The following is a 22667-nucleotide window of genomic DNA, read 5'->3' as shown; positions in this document are numbered from 1 at the left end:
CATTTTAAATGGAAGCAAACGATACTCCTAACCCATGTCTTACATGAAACGCCATGTGCTGAACTGAAGAGTTGAGGTTGAAATGTGCTTGGTGGTATTACACCCTATATATATGTTACCATGAATGCTCTTTTGCATGTTTAGGAGTCAGTGGAAGTAAACAGTGTTTTTTCCCCCTCCACCCCTGCAGGTACGGTGTTTGAAAGGCCAGAGGGGTTTGCCCAACCAGCCCAGTTTTGATGGCATCCACATTGTGAATCACTACGGCGACACCGAGTCCTATCACTCCTCAGATGACGACGGCCTGGCCAAGCTGTCGACCCCACAGCACAGTGGCGATGGCGACACCAGTGGTGGCAAAGGAAGGCGCATCACGCTGCATGCCGACCTGGGGGACACAGACAGCGACGAGGACGGGGAGGCCTTGCGCCTCCAAGTCCCCACAAACGGCAGCCATAAGACCACCACAGTGTGATTTTTACACCCCCACCACACCTCAGCCCTCCCCAGCTCAGTGCCCATCTCCTCCTGCCCCCCACCATCTATTTATCTATCAGATGATCACTACCACATGACAGACGACCTCGGCTCAGACTCGGGGGGGGGGGGGGTGTGTCTGGAAAGGGGGGATACCAGGATGAGCCATCCAGAGCAAGACCAGCAGCCTCTTCTGTGTTTCTGAAAGCCATGCAGGTTCCTGGTGGCTTTGTTACACATCTGCCTTATATCACTGTTTGTTCGTTTGTTTGTTCGTTCTGGCAGTTTGGATGTCTTGCCAAAATCCATAACATCATGGAGTTGGTACCTGTTAGCACTTACCATTGGCTGGATGGGTGGACATTATCCCCTGAATGGACTGACTCAACACTAGAAGAGATATTCTGAATGAGATGAGATCATTGGAAGCATGCACTATCATCAACAGGCCTTTTGGGCTCTCAGATCTGAGAGATTTCATACAGGGATTCAGTCAGGCACACATGCTGCCACGTGGCCCCCAAATGTCTGATTGGATCCCTATTTGTGTAATATTATGTTTTATGCTCTAATGTAAAACAACACCCTATCATTGTTTTTTTTATTGCCTTCAGTTTTTAAAACGACAAGAAAATGAAAATGTGGTAAGGCCCACAGAGCTTAGTAGTAGTTTAAAAGGATTCTTGAAAAAGTAAAAAAAAAAAGTAAAAAAAAAAAAAAAAAACATTTACACTATCCTCTTGTTAAGGTGGAGTTTTTCCCCAAAACGAGGAGAGTCCATTAACACGCAGCAGTATGGTAACTGCCACAGACTCATGGAAGCCAGATGCTCTCATTGGCTCCACCACACACGTTCATGCAACCTATGGTTTGACCCTCTCAGTGGACACAGGACGGGCATGAAGCATCTTTGTATATATGTACATGTTCATGTTCATGGGTTAACGTTTGTGTCTTCGTATCGACTTGAAAATCGTGTTATCTTGTGGATTGCTGAAGATCTGCCATGCAGCTTGTTGTGTAGTTCATTGACAAAAAAGGGACATATCACTCACTGGACACACTCTCCAGGCCCCAACAGGTTTTATCAGCTTTTGGCACATCCCAGTTTTTTTTTTCCCCCTTCACATAATTTGTCTGAACTGTATTTTTCTCTGGTTTCAGTAAGGATGTTTTATTTCAGCATGGTGTTAATAGAGCATGTTACACATTTAAGACAAGTGTCACATTGTTGGGAGATGATTTATTTTCTCTGTATTGTGTGATTTGTTTATCTTTTGGTTTTGTTTGTTTATTTGTTTGTTTGAAGCAGACATGCTCTCAAAAGTAATCTTTAAATCAGCAATGCAAATGAAGGGAATGTGACCAGAAAGCTTTGAAATAACTACATCAATCGGGGTATTGGAGAAACTAAATGGATGAATTATTTGCACATTTGCACATAAGCCTCACAGCAGTCAAGGGAACGTATTGCTGCAGTGGAAACGGTGTGCATACATGCAGAGGTGAATGGAAAGATAGAAGCATTTTAGCCTACTCTTCCTTTGCGATACTAAAACCGCACCAGACCCACATCACCTGGCCTTCGTCTGCCTAGGTGAACAAAAGGCCAAAAGTCCTACTCATGCACCCACCCACACACTCACTGTCCTGTCATGCTTGGGGTACAATTGGCATCAAAGCCTCCCCGCTAATACACAAACTGTCTTAATAAGCAGGTAAAATTAGCGCATTGGCCAAACCCAATGTAATGATACGGTATAGGTGGCATTTCAGGATAATTGTGTTTTCCTACTTTTTTTTCTGTTCCAAGCAAGAAAATCAATATAAATTGGCATTAATTCCACAGAGATATGATGTTGAGTTGTTCTTCATGTAAGCAAAAGAAAACACTAAGAACTATTGATCTCCAGCGTTGGCCAACTGAGGTCCAGGAAGACACTGCAACGATCCCAAAGCGACTAAACCTATATTTGATGATTTTCAAGGGGTCTTAATCTACTAATGTTTGTCGGATGAATTTTCTCTCCTATGGACGACACAAATTAACATGGACAGAATGGAACGCATGGCAGCCAATGAACACTAGATTTATTTGTGTAATTACTCATGTGTTCATAAGACAATGGGAATAGCTCACTAAATAAATCGTGTGATGAATTTATTTTATCACCCGGTCATCTACAGTAGATCTTCACAGCAATGGCACCACAAATGGACAATAAAAGGCTTCGTCTCTTGAAATCATCCATGTCTTGATGTTATTTCTACATGTATATTGTGTCGCCGTGCCGTGGGCACTGATGATGCTACAGACGATTTGCGCTATGTGGCCATGATAAAAATGGTAGCATTGTGTCACATATTTTAATATAATGCTCACGCGTGCTGTCAGATGCGGTATTATAATGCCTATAGCCTACTAATGCCTTTTATATTTGTAGACCAGGCTTATTACACATAGCCTAGATGGACGCATCACGTTTAACAATGTTATAGCGTACGGGCCCTTTCTACATTTAAATTGTAGGCTTAAGGCACTTTCGAGCATGCCAATGTGTAAGATAGCCTATGTAAGCTTAACAAAGGCCAATTAGCCTTATAGGCTACAGCGTTCGCTGTTACTATTTATTTGTCTCCCGTGTTATATTATCCCCATATACATATAGCCTACAAAGAAAAAAGAATTTGCAGAGGCACTGAAGGCTGAAAGGTTGAAAAAGTATAAAAAGCCTTTAATTTATCATGGCAAGAACTGGTTAAAAGCAAATGGGGCCTAGGCCATATTGGCCTTCGTCAGGGCATGATATATTGCCTACTTTCCAGATTATCTTTACAAACAACACTGAATTGCCTTATTCATCTGCTTTTGATATGTGATAAATTACATGTAGGCCTATGTATAAACTAATTATATTTTTTAATGATGGGGATGATCAGGCCTGCATTACATTTTGTTGTAGGCTGAGGCCTATTAGGCCTATTCATAGTAAGACTGTAAAATACCTATTCCTCCTTTATTAACACGAAGCAGTGATACGGACTCGTGTGAAAGGAACATGGTGCAACATCTGATTTCCGACTTGCATGTCATTTGGAGATAGCCTACATTTCTTCTGAAAGGCCAGTTCCATTTTAATACTGTAGGCTACCACTATTCATTTGATGGACAGTTCAATGAGTGAAACTCATGATGACGCCACAACCCCTCTCCCTCCACTCATCTGCTTATGAAAGCTCTTGCAAAAATAACGTTCAGGAAGTCTGAGCTTTACGCTAATATCAAGCAAATCGACGAGCTAGATTCTCTGGCCACACGGCTGTTCGGGTCCTAGAACAAGATCAAGTCGAACGAGGAGGGTGACAGGTAGGTGTTACATTCATCATTTATAAATAGGCAGGCAAATACAAACCGGACCACTTACCCCGTATAATTGCCTATAGGTTTCAAATCAAGGCGCTCTAAATCAAATCGTGTAGCGCACATTGTTTACATGCGCAGACATGGAACTGACAAAAATAAAGTATGCAGACACAGACTAGCCTACAACCAAATGTTTTGTTTTGGTTGTGCACCTGCCAACTTTTCTGCACTGTTGCTTCGCCGGTTGGTGAATTTGCCAATAAAGCATGAACTTTCAGTAAGCGATGCAATTGTTCAGTGAATATATCACCATCCAGCTGCATTTGAAGCAGTCGGTCTTTTATTTTTACATTATCGGTTCCGTCGTCATTAAAAATAAGTAGGCTACGATCACGTCTGTTGTATGCTTTTTAAGATTTTACCAAAACGCTGCGTTGCCTATGAAGCCCATTGTCTATACGACCGTAACAACGAAATAACGAAGACAGATATTTGTGTTTAGTTCCTCAAAGTTGAAGCAGCTCCTCCACGTGAATAAGAAGAACGGTTTATCTGCGTTCTATCATATCTGCGCCACCTGAGCGAAGGCCCGGATGCCCTGCGGGTTGTGCACTAATCGGTGCGGCACACATTTCGCTTTGATTTCCTGTGCGGCTCTGCAGCTTGATCTCATGTTAATAGAGTTTTTAGGGAGCTACTCCCCCTCGCACACACTACCTCTCCCACAGTCACACTAAACAGCTGGGATGCGAGATTATCGTAAACACAGATATTTTACGAAGTCCTTTCTGCAGATTACACTTTTGGACAGACTCTTTTTAAACATCTTTAATAAATTGGCCGCCTAACCTCCAACACAATGCACATTTCAATTTAGACCTACACTCTTAAAACGAATGTGTTGAAAACCCAACTTGCGTTTTTTTTACACATCTCTGTGTCCAGATAGGGACACCACATTCGTTTTAAGACTGTAGGCTATTAGTCGTAAATGTGCCAAACTGTAATCGTGTCTTTATCAATCTGTCATTGATTTGATAAAGCTTGTATGATAATTTAATAATTAGCCTATATAGGCTATAGGCTAGGCCTATATAATAAAACGGGAACATAGGCTATATTTTCAATCAGTGTCCCCACTATTTGTTTTTACACTTGGATATCATTTTGCTGATTTAATGTTGGCGTGTCACATCCAATTTCAACTCGCAATGTAAACCAGTCATATAACACTTATTTAGAAGCACTATGTAGGCCTAAATAATTAATTGATCAGAGAAGACACACACGCTTGTTTTATTTTGTGTTGTTCAGGGATTGACTGAAATCCAGTGACTGTTTGAAATGTAAGGCACGAGCCGGCGACAGGTAGAGGCTTCTGACGTGCCCTACCGGCTGTTGCTGCATGGCCCCAGTGCGGCTCTGAATGCAGACGGCTCCGTTGTTCTAGGTGTAATTAGGGCCGAAGCAGCCCACCGGCGGACGATCTGGGGGTGAGCCGGGGAACAAGGCCTCTCTGTTTTGACGGCGAATAATATTATGCATGGCTGGGAGGAAACCCGAGACTTTCTACAAGGGATCAGTGGGCGGATGGATACAGGCAGCGAGCGTCTATAATGAACTGATACAGTTTATTACATGACAATTGCAATCGAACAACAATACATTTTAAAGAGGCTATGCTGGCTGCACATTGCCTTAAACAAATACCAAGATTAGGTTACTCTCCATTCAGCTGCAATGCCTTGGCTGATAAATAAAAAATAGTAGCCTAGGCCTGGACATAATCTCAATTATCGGCATGTTTCACAGTGCAGCAAGCCAGTAATTTGCACTGCGCTGATTTTAGCAACGTTCACCGCAATGCAATAATGTAGGCCTATACCCCTAGAACATTCACAAATGACCGGTCAAATCGTAGATGTACACGGGTAGGCTATAGAAAATACTGTAGCACGACTCAGTAATATAATTGGGCTACCTAATGTAGCCTAAGCCTGTCGCACTGCAAAAAATGACAGATGGAGAGAATCGCAAAGTGTGTGAGATGGATAGCCTACTAGCCCACTATTCTGCTGCGTGCTTTTCTTAAGATCCTCTGCGAAAGATAACTTCGTGATTTGTCCTCAGACACATGGCACAGAACGCACTGCTGTGACAGATCTACTACTCGCTGGCATCACGGTTCCCGTCTCCGTGTTTCCTCTCCCCCTGCAGCTCGGGATCGAGTATCGCATTGATAAAGTCGCATATCACTTATCCTGATTGCCATGGGCTTTGGTTCCCTGGGGAGATGTCTGGGCCGTGAGGTCCGCCTTGCATTTGTTCTTTGGGTGAACCAATCCCGCCCCGGTCAGGGAAACTGAGGGAAGCTGTGTCTTTAAAGCACCTGTCCTCGTAACACCTGGCAGACGAGGAGTTGCCTTTGCGCATGCCCCAACGTTGAAAAAGAAGGATATAGCCTAGCGGCGTGCCTGTCATCAACCAATGATCTTCAATTCGTTTCAGAGAGAAAACAGAGGGGACCACAGTCAAGCAAAGAACAGCGTGAGGAACCAGGGGAGTCGTTTGGGATTTGTGTGGACTAGAGAAGCAAGACAAGTAAGCCATGCCGCGATCGTTTCTCGTGAAAAGCAAGAAGGCGCATAGCTACCATCAGCCGCGCACGTTTGAGGATGACTACAGTAGACTGGATACAATTTTAGCCCACATATGTGCAGGTATGTCCGATTTGTTTAGTTTGTCATGCTCATGTGAAATTTATTGTAAATATTGCGATCCACAGTATGCATTAAAAGGTAACTACTAAGAAAGAAACTCCTCCACTTTGCCACTTTGAAGTAATTTAGGGATTTGTTTACTTGCATCATTAGTTTAAATGATGCAATGTGCAGACTGCACTGTTAAATAAGGCATTGACATTTTATTAGCTATATTAAATAAAATATTATATGTATATTAAATTAAAACAGCTTATTGCGTAATTCCATTTTATTATGGCTGTGGACAGGTGGATGATTTTAACTGAATGTTTTACCATACCCTTTTCCTTACCCTTACCCATAAATAATGTGGATTTAATCTCTTTTTTTTCATAATGGATAAACAATTAACAAAGTTATAGTATTTTTAATATCTACAAATTGGGTATTTTTGTTTCTACAAATGACTGAACAATATGTTGTGTTATTACAACAACAATAACGGCAACAATAACAACATAAGCAGATTCCTCATAGTGTTTTTTAAAAAAATGAATGGCATGATCGAATCTTCCTTCCACTTGGTTCAGCAGAGACCAAAATTCCAGAAGAGTCAGACTGCTGTGCAGAGGTGCTATCTGGGGACACTACAAGGGACTTCTCCCCGGAATCTCATCTGGTGGACACAGCAGACCGCTCATCTAAATCCCCACTCAGCTGTGGAGGAAGTGTGTGTGGTCGCTCCTCAGACTACGAGGACTACTGGCGACCTCCGTCGCCTTCAGCATCACCTGGTACGACAACAAGGCATAGCTTTTGCATACATTTCTACAACCATGCTTCAGTGAGTTGTTTCAAACTGAGGTGTTATTCTTGCAATGCCAATTGTATCTGCTACTAACTTTCATCAGTATGTATTAGATATATATAATATTTCCATGCACGTATAGGCTAGTTTGGTGACTCAACTGGTCTATTTATAATTTCCTGAGTGGGCAACGGAAAACCACATATGGATGATGACATTTATTTAATTTGATTCCCCCCGCAGATTCGGACAAGTCTTTCTCACCTTCAGTCGACGAGACACAGCCATTCGAGGTGCCCTTCCGGCCATATGCTTGGAACAATTACACGGGGTCCGAAATCCGGCACCTGGTCCAACAGACGTACCACCACCCGCTAGAACTTGAGCGTGGATCTTCACTCCCTTTTTACGGAGACACTTCACTTTTTCCAGAACGGGGGACCGGTGCTGGGGGTTACGGCACTTACAGTTCTGCTGCCGGACTTTTCGACCGGGCCACTGCCACTGGGTTGTACCCAGATGGCAACCTTCATGGCAAAGTTCCGGACATCAAAGCCGAAGCTGACATCCTTTGTAGTCGTCTAATGCTAAACGGTGCCTTCAAGTGCATCAAATGTAGCAAGGTTAGTAGCTTACACTTTGATTAAAAATATGTTATGTATTAACTAATCACCACTATAGTGACTAGTCACTAGTCACCATCTATTTCCATTTGCACCTGTAGGCTTTGCCTGTGTCAGTAAATGTCACATAGCCTATGAACGGTTCTGCGTGCGCAAGCCATGCCATCCATGCGTCCTATGAATTATAGGTTTGGGACATAGGATTATGCTTAAAATAATAAACCAGTAGATTTGACTAAATGTATGTCATCCCTTCAGGTTTTCTCCACGCCTCATGGATTAGAGGTCCACGTGAGGAGATCACACAGTGGGACCAGACCCTTTGCTTGTGAGATTTGCGGGAAAACATTTGGGCATGCCGTCAGCCTGGAACAACACAAAGCTGTTCACTCACAGGTGAAATGTCTTATTTGTGACCATTTAGTGATTGTACAATTAGCCTGCGCCGCCTACGCTGTTGACACCCCCTTTTCACAACGCCTTTATCTACATTACATAACAGGAAAGGAGCTTCGATTGCAAGATATGCGGCAAAAGTTTTAAGAGATCTTCAACTTTGTCGACTCATCTCCTGATTCATTCAGACACTCGACCATACCCATGTCAGTACTGTGGAAAAAGGTTTCACCAGAAGTCCGACATGAAAAAACACACATTTATTCACACAGGTACGGAACGTTCTTAACAGGCTATAGGCTAAATGATGCGTAATTTATGAAAACAATAAGACTATGTCTCTTTATCAAAAGCCACCCCTCTTTCATTTTCATAATAACTAACAACTTTGTTTGTCTCTTTAGGTGAAAAGCCACACAAATGCCAAGTGTGTGGAAAGGCATTCAGCCAGAGTTCCAACCTCATCACCCATAGTCGTAAACACACTGGCTTCAAGCCGTTCGGGTGCGACATGTGCGGGAAGGGTTTTCAGCGAAAGGTGGATTTGAGGAGGCACAAGGAAACGCAGCATGGACTGAAATGATTGATAAGTGATTAGTCTGACAAAATTATCGAGCATATAGCCTACGGCCATACCAAACACTATAGAGAAAAGTAATAAAGATCAATGTTATGGATTTCAATTTCAGCTGCAGGCTATGCCTAAATTCTATGGCTTATTCGGTCATAGAGTATTTTTTGCCCGTCATTTGTGAATGTAACACTGGCCTCTTAGGCTGAGTCAATGTAGGGTAAATAAGTTGTTTTCGTCCCCGAGGACGTCTTACCAAACCCAAATATTATGACCAAAATAATGGCAAGACAGACATCATTCCAAAAATCAACTGTGTGAGAAATCTGCGCTTCTCAAAAGAATGCCACTTTGTTTATACGTTAAACATGCTGGCAAAGCAAAGCAAAGCATTGCAAACGAGCAAAGTGATTTCATAAATGTGAGGGATTTTTCTTATAGCCTCTTGTATTGTGCGCAGAGAAAACACCCAGTTTATCATTTAATTTATTTTTCCCTCTTTATGATTTAGTGATGGACTGTTCTATCCTTTTTTTTTATCAGATTTGCACAAACGTAATTTATATGAACGAGATCTGTGCATCTTGTTTGATTGCAGTAAGTTCAAATGTTGTATAGGCCTACAGTGTTTGTTCTTAAATTATTTATTGATATTAAATAAATATACTGTTGTTAGGTATGTGTGAATTTCAACTGTGTATTTTGTGAATTTATGATGTGTCATTACCAAGACATGTCCTAGTAGCCTATGCCATGATTGAAAACACCTGCAGTTTGAGTAGGCTAGATCTTCGTCACTGAATGGTCATACGTGGATTGCTTCATGGAACCTGTGATGAGAGAGAAGCGTAATGGTAGCTGGGACACTATTGTTTCAGATACTTAATATTTAATGGCACCTCTAGCTACCAGCCCATTAACACAACATCTTTTTTACCTGGTTGGTCTATATAATGTAGTGTTATAAATTTAGTTTTTTGTATTTGGAAAACGAGAAGGTTGACGTAAAATTATGCTGATGATAGTTGCAAACAGAAAAACGTATTTTTTGGGGAATTTGCACATCAAAGGATAATGGTAGAAAATGGGACATTTGTCCCATTTATTTCAACTATATATACTATGTAGACTAACATACGAATATTGCACTGGCCACATAGCATACAGCGCGTTTTAAATAATATAGGCCTATGAACTTTTATGGAACTGTATCATCTTTTAAAGAGGCGCGCCTATCTTTTTCTAACCCGAACTACAGGTGTGAACTGGTTGTGTTTATTACAACAGGTTGGTTGCAGCATAAATACGGGCAAAGACAGGCGATTTTACAGTTGAAATTAAGTATCTCAACACGTATAGCTCTTTTAGCTTATTCACTGTTTTTAACAATTGAAGCCTACGCTTCCAGATGTGACGAGGAAAAAAAATATATTATCGAATTTCTAATATCCAGGAAAGGTTGAAATATGGTGGTTACTGTTTCGCACCCAAATCAGGTTATCTGCGCTCACGATGTTTCAAAATCAGCTCATAAACAAGACTCAACTGCATGACTTTTTTTTATTTTCTAATAGGCTATGAAAACAGTAGAAAATACAACATAACAACAACAACGATAGTGATAATAATATGCCTAATAAAACTGGAAGCTGCACTATTAAGACATTTGCCAGTATTCTCCAACAGCCTGTGATGGCGTGGTGGTTTGGTGTAGGCTATATTTTAACGGCATGTAACGGCTCCATAAAGTGCTTTTTGCCTTTGGCTATTTTACTGGAAATCTGATAGCAGACCACAGGAATAAGTCGAGTGTCACAAAGACTGTATTCAGGAGCCGTCAAGCCCTGGAAAGGATTAGATTTAGGTTTAGTGTTCTTTTATTATTTATAAAGCGCACCATCTTTTCAAAGGTGAAATGAAACATAACGATACTTTTAGCTTTTTACTGGTGAAAACCGTTTTGCTAATATTATAATTACTGATAACATTAGAGCTCAATTCTTTTCGAGGAACTAAATAGCTTGGCCCTCCAGAAGAAATCGGATTCTCATCCTTGGTTTTCCATTTTAATAAGCTTTTAATCAGCTGAACACATGTAGGCCTACTGACCAATTGTTTGTTATAAATGGCAAGACCCGTAGCCTAAATAGCCCAGCTAACGCAAAGTTTCCAAATAAGACCTGATAAATCTGAAACAATAAATCGGCGACACGAGAATTTGACACGAGCATGGGCGCCTCTTAGGTAAGACACTTTGTTTTTACAACCACAACAATTTTTTGTTGGTGTTTATACTTAAACAACCCTGATAGTTACCTGTTAACAGGTAAAAAAGTGAACGTCTATTTGACGGTTAGAGTTTGTTTCACGCCTGCGGAACATATGGACAGAGGCCAAAACATTAAAGGTCTCACCCATCACAACATGCCCCCGGGGCATGAACTCTCCTCGGGGAAACAGTAAAGTGTCCATTCCTCATAGTCAGCGCGGCCCCCACCCCAACTTCATGATAAATTGACGCATCGTTATTAATATAGCCTAGTTAAATATATTGACATCCACAGCACATAGCAAACAAGTCAGTGTGCAAAGAGAAAAGCGCATTCGCTTCATTTTAAAATAGGCCTACAAAGCACCAGTTTTGCCATTTTGGTCTGTCTCTGTGGCAGCATAAACAGAACCGTGCCTAGCCTACTTAAAGACACAATCACACTACTCTCCTCTACATTGATTGAAATCACTGACTCACAAGGATTTTTAATGCCTCAGTTACCCTAAATCTTACAACTTCGCGGCCTGCGAAAATACTGAATATTTTAAACCCCCGAAGAATATACTAAGAAGAACAGGGAAATGCATCGAAAATGTGTGGTTAGTAGAGAGGGGGATAGAAAGAACGAAATAGATAGAGAGAAAACAACACGGGAAGCCTCCACAGCCTACTTTATTCAGCTGCCCTGCTGATAGCCGAACGGATGAACGGAATTATGGAGGGTTCCCATAACTGCAGTCTGTGCCAACCTCTGGAAGCTCAATATGTTCGGATAGTGGTGCTGCCAACAAAACAAATGAATTAAACCTTTATTTACCTTTATTTACCTTAGAGTGTAAATAAGGACACAATTAGATGTTTCTCTCCATATGTCTGAAAAATATTATAGCCTAGAGAAATATAAATGTTGCAAAGTGTTGAATCATTTATCACCTTGAGCCATGTTTTTAATGACTGAACATTAGCCCACAATAAGTTAGCATTAAAATAACAAACAAATGCGTTCTTGCAATGTGATCTGCCCATAATGAGTGAACACATTACCAAACAGAATATATTGGATAGTGACATGTTGGACTCACTCGTGGTAGGCTAGTAATTATGCCATATATTGAGGATCCTCTGCTCTTAGTCTTAGGTGCCCTCTTTCGTTTCCATTCAAAGGGTTCATTAGGCTGACTGTTGCCTTTATTCATCTAGTCAAAGAGTCATTTGACGTCCCAAATTTGCAATAAAGTTATAAAGCAGCATAAACATCAAAGACGGAGTGTGTGTAGTCACCATCATTAGGGTCACATTTCAGCACATCTCATTTCAGTGACCGGTTTGGCCATTTGCTCCCTGCTCACCTGTACAGACTGCCACAAACAGCATGACATGACGTGACGTGAAGGACTGAGTCACAACAGTGGAAATGTCGCTGTCACCGATGGTCATGTTTGTGACAAACATGGCAGGATGTTGATCACTTGACTGGAAGAGAGGTCAGAAAATGGAAATGGCTTCCAGTCATTTCTGATGATATAGCCTACTGAAATGTGTGTCGTGTCTCAAATAGGGTTGAACCTAGCACAGCCACATGTCACAGTTCTGAGATGTTACTGTCTGGTCACAATTTCTGTTGTGATATGACATATATTACATTACATTACATTACATTACATTTGGCTGACGGATATATATATATATATATATATATATATATATATATATATATATATATATATATATATATATATATATATATATATATATATAAATAATTCGTTATATTAGTTATTATATATTCACACTGAAAAACTTATATTTAAAAAAAAATCAAGTAAAAATATGAATTATAAAAAAGTAGTGTTAGTGCTATAATAAACATCACAAATGTAGTGATTTTACTGTCTACTAATCAACTACCAAGAGGAGACTACATGAATTTGTTTCCACTGTAGACCTACATTATAAGTGTATAGTAAAAGACTACTAGTAGAAATGTGCTCACTGTATTTAACAAACAACCCTTAAAAATCACATCTAAAATGCCTCTGCGAGCGGGAGCACTTACACTCATCCAGACAGTAGCTTTTCCCTCCTTCACCCCTGGCCTTTTAAGCTCCTGTGTTTGTTTACGAGGAACAGGCCAGCCTGAGCCTGTGCAGCTTGATTAGTGTATGGGGTCCATGGGCAGGCGAGCCATCAGGCGGGCCAGATTTCTGGGCCCAGGGTTTGAGAGCTGTTAGACCACTGCCCCCAGGCATATGAAATATGAATAGGAGGTCTTGAAACAGCCCGATCAATTGGAGTGGGCGAGTAATCAGAGCAAGGCATTCTGGGGCCACACATCCAAGCTTTTTTCTCTCTGTCTGAACCCTATAACGCAAACTCAGGCAACAACACTGCTTTGTATGCATGCACTGATATGTGTGTGTGCTCACACAGAGATGCATGCATGCATGCACAGACACACAAGCATGCAGGCATGCAGTGACACTGGGAAAACAGAGAGAAACAAACTAACAGGCTAAACATAAACATTAACACTCATAAAACAGTTATTTGTAGTGTTGTGGAAGTGCACGATGTAAAAAGTAAACAGGATTAATAATATCTCACTGCTGGTGACAAGATTGTGCAATTAGGCTATGAAAAAAATGCAGCGCTTCATGGGTTTTTGGCAACATATATAATTGATGTGAAACATAACATGAAATATAAAAGAGACTCTGCTTATTTTATGACCAATCTTTTGCAAGACTGAAAAGATTCATAAGCCTGTGCTTGTTGAATTAGTGTAAAGTTTGTTTTTAACTTTAACTTTTTTAACTTATTGATAAATAAATGAGAATTAAACACATATTGTTGCAATTTTTTTTAATAAGAAAGACCCATCACCATCACCAAGGGCATCTTACCCAGGCTCCTCAGGACATATGCTGCCTGACCAACAGTCCTCCAGGGACTCACAGCTGACATTTAGCCCATGCAGCAGCTTTTCTGCGCCCCACCGGCACTCCAAAGCCCATGTAAACAAACAGCCATATCAGGGCCACAGGGCCTACCTGCCGTGTTGATTCAGAGGTGCGTGATGAGTCCTACCTGCAGCATGAAAAGGAAGACCAAATCACACACAGCCACCTGACTCAGCAACAGAACAATACAGGCCCAGTCACGGATTGGGCAGAGCATCTGCAGAATGGTGACTGGCACAGACAAAGCACATCACATCTGTTATCAGCTATGGGGACGAATACAGAGAGAGAGAGAGAGAGAGAGAGAGAGAGAGAGAGAGAGAGAGAGAGAGAGAGAGAGGGAGAGAGAGAGAGGGAGAGAGTATGCGTGGGTGGGTGTGTACTTGTGCAACATAATGATAGAAAAGCCCTGAGGCCTCTAAACATTAAAGCACACCACCTCATTGGAAGTGTTTTGACTTCATACACACGTCACACTGTTCACACTGGCACCTGGTTAAAACTAAGGCCCTCCTAGAAAACTGAAGTCTAGAGATAAGAATCTCAGTCGTAAATCTGAATCTGAAAACTGTTGTGTCTTGAGTACCCTCACATGGAAAACCTCTCCTGTGTTCACAACAACAGAGCCAAGATGGAAGTGAAAAGATAAGAGGATCCCAGTAACTTTCGACTGAGATTGATCAGCGTGTAACGCATACATCACAGAAAGGAAAAACTCAACAGTATTCAGACAACTCTGTTACCTTAAAAGATAAGTGCAATTGAATACAATGGCTAGTTTGTTTGAACAAAAATGAGAAACCCCTGACTGTGATGCCTTTTAAGAACACTAATTAATACCTCAAAACAATAATAATGATTAAAAAATCTGCCAGTACTGTTTAAAATACTACATTTTATGCTATGACATGAAGTAAAGGCGCAAGTCCATTTCAGTCTACGCAGGTAGGCCCACATCACATCACAAGGGATGGAGAGTGAGAGGGCAACTTTTAGCCCCTCACCTGTCCATCCCCTCTGTCCCCCCACCTCTCTGTGTTGGATGCGTGGAGAGGAGAGTTACACAGCCATCAGGGAGGTGGGACTCAGCCTAGGACAGGTTCTTTTGTTGCACGAGGGCCTTATCCATTATTCACCTCGGAGCTGAAAAATAGACTGCAGGCCAGCCGCACAGCTGTCACCAGCCAGTGAGGCGAAGGCACAAATTATTCATGATTCTGGATGTAGACAAAAAAAAATGGAGGAAGAGAATGAGACGTAAAAAAAGACAACATAGTCTTTAAACAAATTAAAGTTTCTTTCTCTTGAAGTGTTCTGTGATTCAGTTCAAGTTGTATGGACTTCACTAACTCCTACTGAAGATTATACAGTGGTTTTGAAGAAGCATACAGATTTAGGCAAAAATACTGAACAAGATTTTTAATTTTGTGATAACTGTATCAATATCAAGTCATGTTTTTTTTTAAATTAAATGAACTAGAGAGTGGGCCAAACTGAATGGTTTGACAGTTAAAGTAAGTTTATGTCCTCCACTCAGAGCCTTGGACACCTCGAGGAGACAGTGCCCACTCATAAGTCAAATAGGCAGCTAACAACGGCCTTCTGGGCTGGCACCATTGCACTAGAATTTGGACCAACGCGTCCCTCCCCCAGCTCATCTTAAGGCTGACTGGCGAAGGGGTTTGTGCCTGGTCATCAACGCTGCCATCACACCCACACCCCACCTCCAGACTTCCCAGCTGGAGATGACACCTCTGTTCTGGTGCACTGGGAGAAGGGTGGCTGGCTGGCTGGCTCACAGGACACATGGTTCCCCCTCTTTATCCTCCCACCCTCCTCTCTCTCACTGTCTCTCCTTCTCTCCTCACACACGCATGCTGCACACTTTGTTCTGCAGTCCTTGTTGTTTTCAGGACTGTTTAACATGGCAGGTCCCTGGGCTCCCCCCTCACTCCCAAAGCACTCTAAAAGTCCGTTTTGAGAGGAGGGGGCTATTGGTTGAGTGAGTGTGTGTGTACGTGTGTGCGTTCGCGTGTGTCCTCGGAGAAATTGAAGCGGGTGGGGACAGTTTTTGTGTGTGTGTGTGTGTGTGTGTGCATGCATGTGCGTGAGCACATGTTTGAAGTGGGGTGGGGTGGGAGGTGACTTAAGAGTAGGATGGGCCGGCAGCAGTGACCGCAAGCCAGTGGCATCTCAGCCTGGCCACAGTGGCCCAAATGTGAGCCGACGTGCTTCTGGAGCTTAAAGCTCTGAAAGCTTTCCATTAGCCCCCCAACGCAGAGGGGGTCTCCAGGGCCTCAGACAGCATGCATCCGGCAGAAAGCAACCCCCCCCCAACCCAGCCCCGATGAAAGGGAGGTTTGCAAGGTCGCCTGCTCATTTAAAGACATGTTTATCCGCCTGGTTTAGCATTACATATCACTACACTATTTGGATGCTAGCTGTCGCTCTGGTGGAGCGAGTGTGTGATGTGTGTGTGTGTGAGTGGGTGGGGAGATTGGTGGATGGAAGGGGAAGAGGTTGTGAGAGAAGTCTCTGAATCTGCTTTGTTAAGACAAAAACACTCTTGCTTTCTTTTATATCATTTTTTTTTACAAAGATGAGCTCAAACCAATTGGGCTACAAATTTGTCAATATTTATTTTAAAAAGACCCATCATAACTCTTAAATGTTGTGTAGGCTCTAAGCCTACTGTCAGAATTTTTGTCTGTAGGACAAGATGTTTTCAAAAACGGTATTTTAGGCTACAAATATTCTACTCTTGTGTGTTTCTCATGAGTAGGTCTGTCTGACAGCTGATGAATCTAGACTTGGGAGCTAAAAGGATTCAGTTTGGTAGGCCTAAGAGGGTTGAATAACAAAGGACTTTTTTTTAGGAAAAAGATACGATGTGACAGCACCATCCTAGAAAACACACATGCGACATGGATAAGAGCTTTGTACAAATCTTTTATGTAAGAACCACACTCGCTTTCCGTCGATAATGATGCTGAGTCGTACGTGGGCTTGTCAAAGTCGGGTATGCACGAGCACAGGGGTGGACAAGCACCAACGAACAGTTACACATCCCTCCTCACGTATCAGCATGGGGAATTATCAGAGCCAGCGACCAAAAAAAAAAAACAGGAAACTTGTAAAAACCCTAGTGTGGTTTGCTGTCAAACCCCACATTTACATCTTTCAAATCTCCTCAAATCTATTCCGCTCAAAGTGAGTGTGATTTCATGAGGAAGGGGAGTTCAAGCATGTGAGAGCAAACACAAGACAGATGATTTTGCCCTCTCGTACACTCTCTCACTTAACATGTCTGATTGCAGCTATGAATCTCATTGAAAAATTCATAAGATCCATTTCACAAGAGTAGCAAGCCAGGCATGCAGGTGGAAATATGAGGTTAACGTCAGAGAGAGGCAGGTAAGATGAGGGGAGTGGAGGAGCAAGGATGACGGAGGAGTGGAAAAAACGAGAGAACCAGAAGAGCCTGAGAGAATGTTAGAGGGGGTGGGGGGGAGTAAGGAAGAGAGAAAATGACAAAAGATTTATTCTCAGAGCTGATAAAAAATTTATGCTGGGGCATTCAAGTAAAGTTGCTTTTGATGTTGTGATTTAATGAATGATTGGAGCATGCTGCAGCACTGTGGTGAGGCCTATACTAATGCCCACCCATGTGTCATTCTCCACCAGGATCAAATTCCCTATGACACAGAGAAAGAAAGACCTAGGGTGAAAAAGAGGAAGTAAAATATAGTAAGAAAAGGGTGGTGAAAAGGGAAAAAGGACACTTTACCAAAGTTGCTGCAGTTTTACATATGCACTTACCAATATCCACATTCTGTAGGCCTACAGCATCCTGTTTGCCAGGAACACCATACAGCCCATCAAATTCTCAAATACCATGGTATAGCGTGTATTTTATGCATTTTTAGTAGCTTATTGAGTGCCGATAAGCAGGGGTTCCAGCAGAGAGGGTGTGGATGACAAAGGGCCCAGAAATGACAGGAGGCCCCCAGAGAGCCCCCCCAAGAAAACTACCGGTATATATTATCAGGGGGCCCAGAATTATTGTCTGTTACAGGGCCCAAATTATTTAGCAGCGCCCCTGCCAATAAGCATTCAATTGAAGGATGATTTAGTTTGTGTTTTGTGGGTTTTAGCACCCTCAACAGAGACTGAATAAAATGTATGCAGGTTAATTCAAATTGGATCAGAGCCATGAAGCAGCAGCCCATTTGCATTTACACTTTTAATCTGATCAGAGTAAGCTAATGGCTCAATCCGAATTTAAATGCCTCATGTAGCCTAAACACCTCAACCGATCAGATTCAGCCCAATCTGACTCCATTCTGATAATCCAATCGATTGAAAATTCCACCCATGTAAACAGGTAGGCTACTCCGTTTGTGGGAGGATACATTTCTTATTTCTGTGCAGGTGTTCCCTATGTGTAGCGTAAATGATGCACAGTGACGTAATCAAATAAGTTTCCATGGCAGCAGTACAGGACAAAGATCCTTGATTTGTCTACTTCAACACTCTATGACAGCTTCTAAAGGACTAATGCTTGTTCCATGTAAATGCATATTCCAAAACCAATCACTTTATTTATCATTCATGTAAACAGTTCGGTTTAATCAGGTTAATTTCAATCTGATTGAAAGAAAAAAACATCCACGTAAACGTGGCTAAAGTTACACATTGTAGATACCCCTTTAACATTTACACTGAGAGAATAGAGTCTAATAATGTTTGAATGCATTGTATTCCCCCAAATGTAGAGGGTGCCATTTGGTGATCAAGAAATCTTGATCTCCTCACAGAAGGTCATTGGTGTGGTGAAGTCCACATGTACAGTGAAGTTCTTGTGAAACGACCATTCATCACTGTACAAGAGGAAGTGCTGCCATGTACTGTCTTTTGAGTCTGCCTTCTGTGAAAAAAGGAGCCAGCTGCACTTGAGAGTGGAGGCAGGAAAAAAGAAACAAAACAAAGATGTTTACGGCAGCATCTCCTTCCCCTTGATAGAGTAGCAAAGCCTACTGCATACCACAACACTATTTAAACAAAACAAAATGTACAAAAGCAAGGGACATAAGCAAGGGAATCACAGTCTCAATAATAAAAAAAAACATTGTAATCCAAAAAATCCATTGTAGAATTTATCTTAAGTACATCATGTAAATGTTGAAAAAAGAAATCCCTCCCTCTGAGTAGAAAACTGCCAAATCAGTTTGATTAATTGTACCTCAGCATTTCCGGAATGGAAATCTACCTATCTGGATCAAAAAGGACCTATCCTCCTATCCCTTGGTTAAGCTGCCTGATCCCGAAGACATAGGCAGTTGATATAGATTGGGGATGCAGCCAGCATCATTCATTCCTACCGCCTCCATCCCCCATCATCCGTACAGCGGTGAGCTGAAAAGGCGAGGGTGGAGTGGCCGGGAGGTGGGGGGTAACAGATCTGCAGTGCCAGTGGGCTGAGAGACATATCTGTGCCAGAGTTGTGACTCGAGCCCAGGCCCCTGTTTCCCCGCTGGCGGCCCGTTAAACTTTCATGATTGCAGGAGGAACCCGATACGACCACAGACGCTCCTGAATTTTCCTACCGGCAGGGCAGAGATGCTGCTCCTCCCAATCTGGGAGAGGAGTCTGGTAAAGGCTGTGTAGTCATGGTAAGGGCTCACAGGGTTGGCCTCGACCTAGCTGTAGCTGTGCACTGGTATGTGTGCATAATTGAAATGTGATTGAAAGCAAGGTGAATTATCTATTTATTTATTTTTTATTTTCTAAAAATAGATACATTGCGTGACAATAAAGGAATGCAAACAGTTGTGTCAGCATGCAAGTTCAAATCTGGAAAACATCAATTACATTTATATTAAGATTAGCCCATCAAGTGAATCACTCAGTGACAATTGCTCTTAATGAAAAGATATGGTCACACCAACACAAGAATGAATGAATGACAGTCAACTGTCAGCAGTTCATGAAACTGTAAATCTCCCAGCTGTATGTTTATGAAAGTGCAAATCTCCCAGCTCCAACAATGGAAATGAAAAGCAAAATGCAGAAGATGAAAGACAGAAAGCAAGCAAGAGGGAAACATAAATGAAAAGGCAAAAGGTGTTCAGGCAGCTGGGTGAATATACAGGAGGCGACACGGAGACATGTGCAACAGAAACACTAACACATGAGCAAGCACTCAGCTGGATAAAGGGAGTGTTTAGAGAGAGAGAGAGGGGGGCAGAGAAAAAAACAGAAAAGGCTAAAAGCCTCCATCACATTGAACAAGACACTGGGAGCCCCCACTCCACTCCACCCCACACCCTGCTCCGGTGGCCCCCTAAACGCAGTGTGTCAGCATCTCCAAAAGGCGGTGGGGAGCGGCGGATGACTAAATCACTCTGACAGCCTGGCTCACATGTAGCGGCCCAGACTGGGCCACTGCGGGGTGCTGCCATGGGAGACGAGGCTCCTTCACTGGGGGTAACGAAGCCTTACGCACCAGCAGAGAGAAAGACAGAGAGAGGGAAAGGGAAAGAGAGAGAGAGAGAGAGAGAGAGAGAGAGAGAGAGAGAGAGGGATGGGTAGGGGAGGAGGAAAGGAGGCAGGCATGAGTCGGACTGCTAGGCAACACAGCTGGTTATTGATCAGTGCCAGACACGCTCTCACAAGCGTGTGTCTCTCTGTGTGTGTTTGTTGTCTATGACTGGAGTATGCTGTTCTCTGTGTCGATAAAGTCCTCCCGCTCTATACTATATTGATTGGGAACAAACTTGACACTGGTTATTGCCATCAAAATGCTGATTTACAGACAGGCAAGCAGGCTTTGCAAGGACTGTCACAGTGCAGGACTATGGATCCGTTGTACCCTGTTCCTCCCATTGGCCCTCTGACACCTGTAGTGTGAGTCAAAACAGGAAGTGTTTTCAGGTCTTTTTCCTTATCGAACACTGGGACGAGAGGCCAAAACTTAGCATCTTTAACCTGACAGACAACTCAGGCAAACACAACTGGGATGCCAATACAGGCAAAAACACTGTAAGCAAGTGAAATGTTTTATGTCATAAAGAATGGTATGTGTGCACAAACATAGGTTTTCTTTCTGAATCATTTGGTTTGTATGGAAATGGCAGTTTCACAGAAAAGACAACTGGGCTGTTACTTGAGGTATGAGAGTTTCTTTTCTTATTTTAAACAAAGGCTGTAATTATTGTTTGTTTCTGTTTCTATTATTAAAGGACTGGGTCTCCCTGATAGGTTGAGACTGAAACTATTCATTCCAACAGTTTAAACTCCAATAAAACCATTACAAAATGTTTTTGTCTAATTCTAATTTTGTATATGAAAATAAAATGATTTTGCCACTCTGAATTATGGATTGATGCCTTTCTGTGATCTATGAGGACAATGAAATCTCAACATAAGCTTTAGGCAAGTGCATCAATCTTTAGAAAAGGGGAAAAAAGATTCATGGGTAAATAAAATATGGTGGCATGATCTTTCAATCCACCAAACTGCAGGCTACATCTCCATATACATCTTCTATACCTCAGCCTATCCACTCTCCAAAACACACATACTTGTCTGAGTGGTTCAAATCTGGGCCGAATGAATATTTCCTCTTTCTGAAATCAGAAGAAATCCATCGCTAGCAACCAAAAAGCAGACCGACAGGCTGGAGCAGTGACCCAGAGGAGAGGCCCTGAGCATGGCTGTTTTTCCTGACATGTGGACTGGGGCCTGGGGAGGTGGAGGGCAGTTAGGCAGCTCTGGCCAGTCTCCCGGGGGTCTTTGAGACTCACTCTGGTTAAAAATGGCAACTCTCACATAGACACAGCTGAATGGAGATATATAATGGAAAATGAAATACAGTGCAAAACCTAAAAGTTAAACACTGCATTAGGAATCAAAACAAATTAAACTGTTTTTAGATAGCCTATTCTGTGTAAAGGTTTGTTAGTAACCAATATGATGAGATAATGATAAGATGATATGATAAGAAATTAGTGAATTCACATTCACTAAATACATTTTCCTATGTTATTTCCCGGTCCTCAGAATAAGACATCTCCACATATCCTTCTTTTTCACAACCTTTCAGACGTTCAGCCCTGAACAGTGATGAGTTCATCAGGTCGTCAGGTTACACAATTGTTTTCTGGTTGCTGGTGCCTATTAAATATACAGCAGATAGCCATGTGATAGCAGTGACCTAAGCCTTGCCTCTCAGTGGCCGGCTGTTCTCTAAATGCCTTCAGCCCACTGACTCTGATGCCAGATCAGGTGAGGCGCAAACACAAACAGGGTTTAAAATATATTTTAGGAATGTCAAAGAGTGTGCCCATTTAATTAACAAAACCATCAAAGAAGAATGAATGCGACTACTAGAAGTTTGTTCATGAAGCTGGCCTAGGCCTACCATCTATTTTTTTACATTCTTGAATCTGGGCAGCATTGAGTAGCCTACATACAGAGTCCTGATCACCTCAGT

General features: G+C 42.1%; 2 protein-coding genes across 10 annotated transcripts in view; both read left to right on the top strand.

Moving 5' to 3' along the window:
- Nucleotides 1–2724, top strand: part of evi5b (ecotropic viral integration site 5b) — a 59213-nt gene extending 56489 nt beyond the window's left edge. For 6 of the 7 annotated variants that reach the window (XM_042057958.1, XM_042057955.1, XM_042057954.1 and 3 more), the window contains one exon: nt 191–2724. In XM_042057958.1, coding sequence (XP_041913892.1) covers nt 191–475 — 285 coding nt within the window. In that variant the 3' untranslated portion in view covers nt 476–2724. The remainder of the gene's footprint in view (nt 1–190) is intronic. The other variant, XM_042057961.1, reaches the window with a different exon arrangement.
- Nucleotides 2725–3612: 888 nt separating this feature from the next.
- gfi1ab (growth factor independent 1A transcription repressor b) lies at nt 3613–9581 on the top strand. Of its 3 annotated transcripts, none has more exons than XM_042057966.1 (7): nt 3613–3844; nt 6350–6561; nt 7137–7337; nt 7595–7974; nt 8233–8370; nt 8477–8642; nt 8775–9581. In XM_042057966.1, exons 2-7 carry the CDS (start codon nt 6450–6452, stop codon nt 8951–8953), a joined length of 1176 nt encoding a protein of 391 aa, XP_041913900.1. In that variant the 5' UTR covers nt 3613–3844; nt 6350–6449; the 3' UTR covers nt 8954–9581. The 3 variants fall into 3 exon arrangements, with proteins under 3 accessions (XP_041913900.1, XP_041913898.1, XP_041913899.1); XM_042057964.1 differs by having other exon boundaries at nt 3614–3844; nt 7134–7337; XM_042057965.1 differs by lacking the exon at nt 3613–3844 and having other exon boundaries at nt 6116–6561; nt 7134–7337.
- The last annotated feature ends 13086 nt before the right edge of the window (nt 9582–22667 follow it).

The sequence above is a fragment of the Alosa sapidissima genome, chromosome 12 (assembly GCF_018492685.1).
Source record: "Alosa sapidissima isolate fAloSap1 chromosome 12, fAloSap1.pri, whole genome shotgun sequence".
Taxonomy (NCBI): domain Eukaryota; kingdom Metazoa; phylum Chordata; class Actinopteri; order Clupeiformes; family Clupeidae; genus Alosa; species Alosa sapidissima.
Note: the sequence above shows the minus strand (reverse complement) of the source record. Positions and strands in the feature narration are given on the sequence as shown.

Bases quoted from the DNA above. Each gene is read 5' to 3' on its own strand.
- gfi1ab (XM_042057964.1), top strand. From the start codon at position 6,450: ATGCCGCGATCGTTTCTCGTGAAAAGCAAGAAGGCGCATAGCTACCAT. The intron at 7,338-7,594 runs GTACGACAACAA...TTCCCCCCGCAG, and splicing joins GTCGCCTTCAGCATCACCTG to ATTCGGACAAGTCTTTCTCA. The intron at 8,371-8,476 runs GTGAAATGTCTT...ATTACATAACAG, and splicing joins ACAAAGCTGTTCACTCACAG to GAAAGGAGCTTCGATTGCAA.